The 8,613-nt window shown below is 37.2% G+C and overlaps 2 protein-coding genes across 11 annotated transcripts; both read left to right on the top strand.

Moving 5' to 3' along the window:
- Window positions 1-593: 593 nt before the first annotated feature.
- Window positions 594-3,614, top strand: LOC124207489 (F-box/WD repeat-containing protein 11-like). Of its 9 annotated transcripts, none has more exons than XM_046604978.1 (12): window positions 594-733; window positions 852-950; window positions 1,030-1,236; window positions 1,306-1,454; window positions 1,536-1,655; window positions 1,720-1,887; window positions 1,974-2,093; window positions 2,182-2,280; window positions 2,356-2,657; window positions 2,712-2,792; window positions 2,866-2,998; window positions 3,071-3,614. In XM_046604978.1, the coding sequence occupies exons 2-12, from the start codon at window positions 899-901 to the stop codon at window positions 3,344-3,346; spliced, it is 1,707 nt and encodes a 568-aa protein (XP_046460934.1). In that variant the 5' UTR covers window positions 594-733; window positions 852-898; the 3' UTR covers window positions 3,347-3,614. The 9 variants fall into 9 exon arrangements, with proteins under 9 accessions (XP_046460934.1, XP_046460938.1, XP_046460931.1 ...); XM_046604982.1 differs by having other exon boundaries at window positions 2,182-2,286; window positions 2,371-2,657; XM_046604975.1 differs by having other exon boundaries at window positions 852-959.
- A 451-nt stretch (window positions 3,615-4,065) lies between these two features.
- On the top strand, window positions 4,066-8,605 carry LOC124207472 (cell wall protein DAN4-like). Of its 2 annotated transcripts, none has more exons than XM_046604956.1 (11): window positions 4,066-4,224; window positions 4,290-4,442; window positions 4,532-4,931; window positions 5,007-5,234; window positions 5,309-6,028; window positions 6,093-6,389; window positions 6,777-7,061; window positions 7,167-7,446; window positions 7,516-7,809; window positions 7,880-8,040; window positions 8,112-8,605. In XM_046604956.1, the coding sequence occupies exons 7-11, from the start codon at window positions 7,014-7,016 to the stop codon at window positions 8,259-8,261; spliced, it is 933 nt and encodes a 310-aa protein (XP_046460912.1). In that variant the 5' UTR covers window positions 4,066-4,224; window positions 4,290-4,442; window positions 4,532-4,931; window positions 5,007-5,234; window positions 5,309-6,028; window positions 6,093-6,389; window positions 6,777-7,013; the 3' UTR covers window positions 8,262-8,605. The 2 variants fall into 2 exon arrangements, with proteins under 2 accessions (XP_046460912.1, XP_046460911.1); XM_046604955.1 differs by having other exon boundaries at window positions 4,068-4,224; window positions 4,287-4,442.
- Window positions 8,606-8,613: the final 8 nt, after the last annotated feature.

Below are 8,613 nucleotides of genomic sequence, written 5' to 3'. Positions count from 1 at the left end.
TCTACGTCGTGACTCTACGTTCCAGCATACTATCCTTGGCAAACAGCTGATAAGCTCAAGTGTAAAGTACAAACGTGTCAGATAACGATGAGCACCTCTTATAATTTACGCACCTATAACTAATAAATGTATTACAATAATCTCTATCCGATCTAGCAGATGTTAAGCGCGGGCGAGAAAACCGCTTTTATCGTTTTTGGTGGCTGTGTTTAGGGATCGACTTTTTATGGTTTTGATTTTTCAAAGACGGAAGCAGAAAAGTGTCGTCTGCTGTTGTTTCCATTTTCAAAATAACTTAAGCAAAACGGAATGATGGAATCAGAGAGAGGTGTGCGTTAGTTAACCCGTAAACAATGATACGCCACTATTTTTCTTTTTTTTCTCTATTTTTTTATGTAAAATTTTTTATTTTACTATTACTGATTAACTCATTGCTTGTTAACTGATTAGTAATGGGCTAATGGCTACATTTTTAAAACATAAAAGAAAGTAAAATATATTTCTATGGGGTTTTTTAAAAAGTTCTTTTGTTTTTTCGGGTTTTTTTCATTAATTATAAAGCAGTGTTTTTAAGGGTGTAACTTGAAAAATAACCTTGGGATTTTCTGGCAACGTCACGGTGTACACCAGAAACAAAATGTTGAATTCTTGTTATTCTTCCTACTGTGAAAGCAAAACGCTGTCAGTCAGAGTGTTAGTTGTTCTTCTCCAGTTCTCCCTCACAGTCACAAAGGTGTGTTCGTAGTCTCGTTTTTTAAGGTGTTCGAGTCTTTCAGAAGTCGCGATATCACGTGCTTTTTATACAAAATTTGGTTAACCTCTTTTATTCTTGTCATTTTGATCAAATTTAGATATCGGCCGGGTTGGGTTCAAATTGCCAAGGCTAATTCTGGGACTAATGTCGGAAATGGAAAATGAACAACATTTTGATGTCATCAAAGGGTTACACGGTGCGCACGGTGCATTTTTTTTTAGAAAAATTGCTTTCATTGAAATTTTATTATTTTTGTTCTTATCATTTGATTGTAGTCAAACACTTGAATGATGTACTGGAAAACATTTTCAAGTACTTGGATGCTGAAAGCCTACTAAATGCAGAACTCACTTGTAAAGCTTGGAAAGCAGCTGCTTCTGTTGTGAATCAAAAGAAACTGTGGAAGTTGTGCTGTGTAATTTATGTACTCATGTCGGAAAAAGAAAATGAACAACATTTTGATGTCATCAACGGGTTACACGGTGAATTTGTTTAGAAAAATTATTTGTAATGACATTTTTATTATTTTTGTTTATATTAATTGATTGCAGTAAGACACATGAATAATGTAGTGGAGGAAATTTTCCAATACTTGGATGCTGAAAGCCTACGAAATGCAGAACTCACTTGTAAAGCTTGGAAAGCAGCTGCTTCTGAGGTGAATCAAGAAAAATTGTGGCAAGTGTTGCTTCAAAACAAAGTATGTTTTACCCTTAAACGGTCCAGCTTTATTCCATAATTTTTAATTTGTCTATGTATGGCTTTTACCTTTGCTTTTTAGATGTTAACTTCACCACTATGGGAGAGACTTGATCATTGTCTACCATCAAAACTTCCTCAACCTTCCAGTAATAGCTTGTCATCCCGGAACCTCTTCAACAAATTTGAGTTTACCGTTAAGGTAATTTTGTTAAAAATTTATGAACTTTTATAATTAATAATTAACCCTGTAAATAAAATACAAGGCTCTCCAAAAAAACTGGTTGGAAAATGACTTAAACAGGGACTATGTTGATTGTGATGTTAGATTGCGAAGAGGTGTCCTCCAGATAAGCAACAAGTTCATTGCTCTATGGGAACCCATCAATGGAGTATTTAAAATTTGGAACAGAATTACATTGAAATTGGAAGAGGTAACTGTAAAGATGGATTATAAACAAGATGTCTGTTATGGTTTAATTGAAAAAGCACTAAAACAGTTAACATGTGTTTTCAACAGGTTATTCAGGGACCTCCAGTTAAATTTGATTTGAATTATGAATTGTATGAACATGCACTACTATATTCATCGAATGGATGGAATGGATGGATTTATATCCGGAATCTTACCACAAAAACAGTGATTTAATAAATTCTTTAGAAATTATTCCATTAAATAAGAATTGAATTGAAATTTGCACTTTAACAGCACTCGAATTTTTTTCTAGACAAAAATTTATAAGCCTTTTGGATCAGATAATGGAAAATCGATAATTTATTTACGTGTCGAAAACGGATTTCTTAGCTGTGCTGCTGCTAAAAAGGAAACGGTAGTAAGTTTCAGACTAACATTATTGTTTTATTGCGTGTCGAATAATCATTTAACTTTTTATTTCCGTCTCACGTTTATCATGAAGATGAACTATCGTAGCGATGTTGTTGTCTGGAAAATGAAATCTCCAACTGAAATTGAATGGGAGAATCCCAGGACAGTTTCATCCGTTAGAATGGACTGCACCAGCAGAATCTTAATGGATAATAAATTCATTGTTGTCGCTCATCAAGAATCGTTTGATACTACCTGTGATGTCTATCTCATGTCAAAGCCTCAGAGAAAACCAAAATTCATAAAACTGGTGGGATATCCTGAACTTTTATTTCAAGATGGAATTCTTCTCATGGTCACGAATGAAGGCGAAATCAAGTACGGTGTGAATTAATAATTCTCTTGATGAAATGTAATCATTTTGTGATTTAGAATCGTAGATGTGGAGACGAATAACTCAAGAATTATTGCCAATATTGGGGTGGATGTTTCGGAACGCAGTAATTTCTTGAGGTATGTAATGTTTAATAAGTGCTCTTATATGTACCGGAAAGAATTTTTTAGAAAATATTTTGACGATCAATAGAATTCATTCTGGCTATATATTTGCCTTTTTCCTTGTTGGATGCCCACATGGATCTCGAATTCAAATTTGGGATTTCAAAAAAGCCACTGATCCCACAACGAATCTGCCTCTTCCGCCATTTTTCTCTCATACCGTAATTTATTAAATTTATGTGGCTACACTTATTATTTGCATGTTCCGTATCTGTTTTTTTTTAAATTAAAAGGTGTATATGGAACCACCACTGGTACTTCACGCTGACGCATTTGGAGTACTGACAGTGAACCGAGAAACTGGAACTGTGAATTCGCGCAATATCATATGGGCACTCAATTTTCTACCAATCTGCAATTTTTGCAAGCAGGTTAAGAAACGTTTGCTTAAATGTGCTTCGTGTTTGTCTGCCAAATATTGTAGTTCCGTTTGTCAGAAAGCTGACTGGAATCATCACAGGTATTTGTGCCGAAAAACAGAGAAAAATGTTCCCTTTACTTTGGCCTAAACTATGGGTTTGCCATTTGGTTAATGAAAGGAGTGGAGAGGTTTTCATGATTTGTGGATTTTTTAAAACTTAGTAAATCATGCTTTTCTAAGACCATAATCTAGAGGATCTATCGCCGGAAAAATAATCGCACTTAAAATTTTTCTTTTCGTATTTAAGCTTGTTTCTCCCTGTTGCTTTGTTTGTGTTTGTCGTATAAGGTATAACTTTGGTAACCCGATTGTGTATTTTGTTCAAAAAACGAAATATATACCTTCTTTAATTCTAATTGTTACTTTTGCTTGTTCTGTTTGTTCAACAATGTTTTTTCAGAATCTCCCTAGTCCCTAGAGTAAAGGATATTGAGCTAAAAGGTTACGGGATAAACTCGTCCGTTTTAATATTTGTGTGCAGTAGCAGGCAGTAGTGCTGAGTGCCTAATGGAAAAATGTTGAAAGATTCCATGGCTTATGAATTATGACACTCTGCTCGCTCTGCTAATGAACTTTTTGACTTCTTCACAAATCGTTACAAATGTCTCTTTTATTTCTCGTTTTTAGGAAGTGACACTATTTTTTATACACCTAGGTGAGATGTAAAAAGTTGTAAAATATTAGGAGGGTAAAAAAAAATTATGAATTTTGAATTTCCATGCGGAGGCCTATTTACATACACTGGCAACGTCTTCCTCTTCCAAAAAATGCAAAACGCAAACGCCCTCTTGCCCCTCTACATTTTATTGTCTTCACTGTTCACTGTTCAGTACTCAGCAGTAGGATAGGATCTGCCGATCTGGTAGGATTAGCATATAGCCTCACTGCTCACCGCCCATTCACACGAGGCGAGTACTTACTAGAAAACGGCAAAACCAACTAAAAGCCTTGTTTCCAGTAGGCCCGGTAGGCCTATTTAACAATTTTTCGGTCATTTGTTATATCAGTTTATTTGGATTTGAAAACAGAAGAAAATGTTATCTGCGGTTAAACTTGAGGTGACGAATCTGATGAGCAGCGATTCTAGGGCAACATATATACTTTTTGGGGACTCGAAAGTTCGAAACGTTCTCAAGGATTTCTGTTTCGAAGGGAATATTAGTGAAGTGGATATAGTGACTAAGGTATTTGCTTGCAACTAAATTCCTTTAATACGTTTAGACTATTTATTGTTGAGGCAATTAAAAACTTACTCTTGATGTTTTTCTTGAAGGTTCTCTTATTGGGTTGTGGTGATCTAAGAGATGTTTTTTAAGCAACAACTTCAAAGAATCCTCAAAATTTAGAGATTCATCTCAGTAATTTTCATCCTTCTATCTTGGCTCGAAATATCATAATTTTGAAAATTGTGTCAGCACATGATTTCAATCCTGATAACAATGAAGATTTTGGTTGTGGGATGTGTGGTACAATATCGATTGGCCAGATGAAACTAGGAAGAGGTTTCTTTCTGTTGTAAAGGAGTTGATGAATGAGAAATTACCAGATAGTGTATCAATTTCAAACAATAGTCACCTTGAAAAATTTAAGAGTTTGTGGACTACCTGGCATTTTGTTTCCTCTAAAAACAAAACTGATTCTGAATCACTCTTGAGAAAAGTCTGGGGACAAAGGTAACTTTTAATGAAAGTAATTAAATAGGTTTAAAAGTAGTGGTTCAGACTAATTCTTCCATATTTATTTATTAGGAATCAATGCTTGTTGGACGTGTGGGATGTCTTGCATCCAGGACATTTACAAGAGAAAGCACAACAAACAAATGCTGATCTCTTCACTACCTCAGTAAATGAACTGGCTGAGCAGTTTCTAAATCATGCAGAGTTCATTGGATTGGCTCCTTGTGTTCGAAAAAAGATTTGAGTCAGAAGAACAGTACACCCTTAGGATTGCCATTGAATGTGATGGAAACGTTTCAGGTGACTCAGTTACATTTTAAATCGGTACATTTGTGTTGTAAGAACCCTTTATTAAGCTTTCCATTTTTTTACAGGATTGAAGATATCCACTAACGAGCAGGCCCCCTGTGAATCCTGCCATGACTTCACAGTTTCATTGACTTAACCCAGCAAAATCAAACCGTTGTCGCTCAAATTTCCATTTCCGATCCTTGCGAAATATGTTAAAGCGACGCTTCATCCAAAAAGTCGATTTGTTGTTGAAGAACTCTGCAGGAACCTTGGCCGTGCGAGTTTCACAACAAAAAGTCTAAATGGATAATAGACGATTTAGTGCCCTGGGAAAACGAGCCATTCAACTCTGAAGATAGATTCAAGAATGTGGAACACCATCTGATCGGTCAATTTTTATCGAAGGATATCAAGTCAGGCCATTTACGTGATTCAAAGAGTTCTGCTTTGGATAACTTGCGCTTCAAGCTTGTATTATTGATGTCCGGTGATGCTGAATTTGTCAGTTACGGTCGAAATGACGATTGGTACCTACTGAAACTCCATCGGCCCCTTCTTACTTCCCCAACGGGAACTCCAATTTTGCTGATTACGGCTCTCCATGATAATCTTACGCCAAAATTTGGACCGAAATTTTTTACGATTAACCCAACTGTGCCTAAAAAAAAAGAAATGGATCAGTGTAAGATTTTTGCGAAAGTTTTTCCATTTGGGACACCCAAGGGCATTAAGATGGAAATGGATGCCGAGACCGAAGAAGAGTTTCAATTGATTCGTTTTCTCCTGCGTTTGAACTCCACTAGGTAATTGACTTACTTACTTAAACTTTGGTTTTACATAACTGATTTTCTGATTTCCCGCAAACAGAATCGAGCCCAGCAAATGGCAGAAGAAGAATATTCCTCTAGGAGGTAGCAGTCCTTGGCTTGCTACTTTTTTTTCGCCTCTCTACCAGGATTCCGTATTGACGGAAAGCATGGATGAACCAGCTGATGACGAGAAATGCTGTGCCGCTTGTAAGAAAATCCCTGAGAAGTTGAAGTTTTGCAGTCGTTGCCGTTCCACTGTTTACTGCAGTGTTGAGTGTCAACATTCTCATTGGCCAATGCACAAACTCATTTGCAAGAAATTGTAATTTGGTCGAAACTTATTGCAGCTTAATCCGTGAGTAATTGATTAGCCTGAATTTTAAAAACACATTCAAACAAGTTTATTGAGTTTATTTTTTTTTGTAATTCATTTGATTATTGTGATTGGCTTTAGTAGTTTAGTTCACGGAAAACTCTTGAAGTCTTGATGCTCAGTTAAAAAATTTTTGTATTGAAAATCAAGATTGCACTTGTTATTGATTAAATTTTGCAAGACAAATTCAATGCACCGCTCTTGTAGAGATTGACAGATTGTGGTGTCACGCGTTTCATTCTTGGCATTTCTCTTCCAACCATTAACCATTCCTCTCTCAATTTAATAATTCAGTAGCAGCAGTAGACAAAGTAATAAGTGCCAGTTATAATAAAATTCATAAATGAGCAGTTATTATGGCGTACATAGTAAAACAGTTTGTACCGGTACTCTGAGCTACCTGTGAGATGTCGTGCCCCATTAGCTCTATAGCAAGTAGAGCACGTAAAAGCTACTGGCGGGGAGGATCATCCCGCTGGTTTTCGCGGTCTGGTTGAGGCAACAAACCTGTGCGTGAATCAGTCTCGTGAGTGGACGACACCAGATAACAAGCCTTAGGACTACTTCAAGGAATTCTTGTTAAAATCAGTCTCTTGTGCAATCAACATGCAGGAATTCATGTGTACGAGACGCATTATTCAATTGGCGTTCATGGTAATTTACTATTTGTTTTCACTTTAAAATTATGAATTTAAGATTTGTTAAAATTTTCAACTAATGTGTTTATTTTTGTCTCGTATTATTCTTTTTAAAATCAAGGTTTTGTTCCCCAGTCTGCTACAAGCTTCTTCCCTCTGGATGTCCAACAACAAGCGCCGAATAGATTACGACCTGTGGACAGACCACACCTCCAACGTTGTGGATGACTATCAATATGTTGGCCAACAAATTCTTTTCCTCGAAAAGCTCATCAGCAAAGTGTCTCAAACGGCAGACAACAAACGAGTTGGATACGAAGACTCGCAAACCGCTTGGTACAACGAGGTTCATTCAAATCATCTTGAGAATAAAATTAGCCCAGATTATGACGACAATGAAGGTTTGATTAGACTGTTTCCATAGTTAAGTGTTCTGGATTGTTGTTAATTTTTTTTTTCACCATTTTCAGATAAAAAGTTCGAATATCAAAAGAAGATAGTGCAGGCGAGTCTGATTCTGGGTTCAGTTGGCTGGGCCTTTGGCAAATTGGGTCTCATTTCAGTCATTTCGCCACGTGTGGTCGTGCAGGATACCGCAACATCAACATCAAGTGCTTCAATGCCAATAACATCAACAATATTGACCACTACTACCCCGAGGAACACTATTATTAATATAACACCAAGGAAGACCACGACGCCAGCAACAACAACTAAACCAACAACTGCAACAACTACAACGAAGACGACAACCATTGCTCCAGGTATTCATGTTTGTTTCGTGCATCAACACTTATCAGAGCTCATCGAGACCTTAATTCTTTTGGCCACCAGTCACGTGTTCTACCACAACGTCCGATGCAACTGGAACTTACAAAACGATCCGAACTCCAGGGACACAAGTGACGCAGTGCCTTTCCATCACAGTGGCTGTTGGCAGTAGAATTAAAATTACTTGCAGGGTCGTCTATACGCAGTCCGGCACTTACACGGCGGTAATTCTTTTTCAGAAGCTATAGCCCAACTTATTTAATAATGCATTGAATTCCGTTGATTGTTTTTGCAGTTTTACGATAACAGCGGCACAGCCATAGTCACTACTTCCCCCGTCGTAAACCAAGTGTACACGACGACGGACAACACGCTGATTATCGAATCCCTTGCCGACAGTTCCGCTTCCTCACCGCTTCGCTGCAAATGGACAACTATTCAATAAAACGAACTGTAGAGCTCAAAGAAAACCTTTTCGTTGGTGCGTGATTATCAAGATTCCATTTTAATTTTGCATTATCTTGCAGTCACAGTTATGTCTTTTTTTAAATGAATAGTTCATTATGAAGTAGCAGGTGACAAAGTATTTCTACATTTATTCATGTTGGCAATTACTCGTAAAAAAACGGGAAACATTGAAAAAACTACTTTCCTAGTTAGACTCATGACCCTCCAAAAGTTTTCCTCAGGTCATGCGCCTTCCAAGTCCCCGTTCGACCAGAGCCCTCCTCATCCTCCTGGTCTCACAGCGGGTGAGTGACAACCGGCGGGCGTTGGTTAGTGGTTAGTTAGGGAAA

The sequence above is a fragment of the Daphnia pulex genome, chromosome 11, assembly GCF_021134715.1.
Source record: "Daphnia pulex isolate KAP4 chromosome 11, ASM2113471v1".
Classification (NCBI taxonomy): domain Eukaryota; kingdom Metazoa; phylum Arthropoda; class Branchiopoda; order Diplostraca; family Daphniidae; genus Daphnia; species Daphnia pulex.
This window is presented reverse-complemented; position numbering and strand designations above follow the sequence as displayed.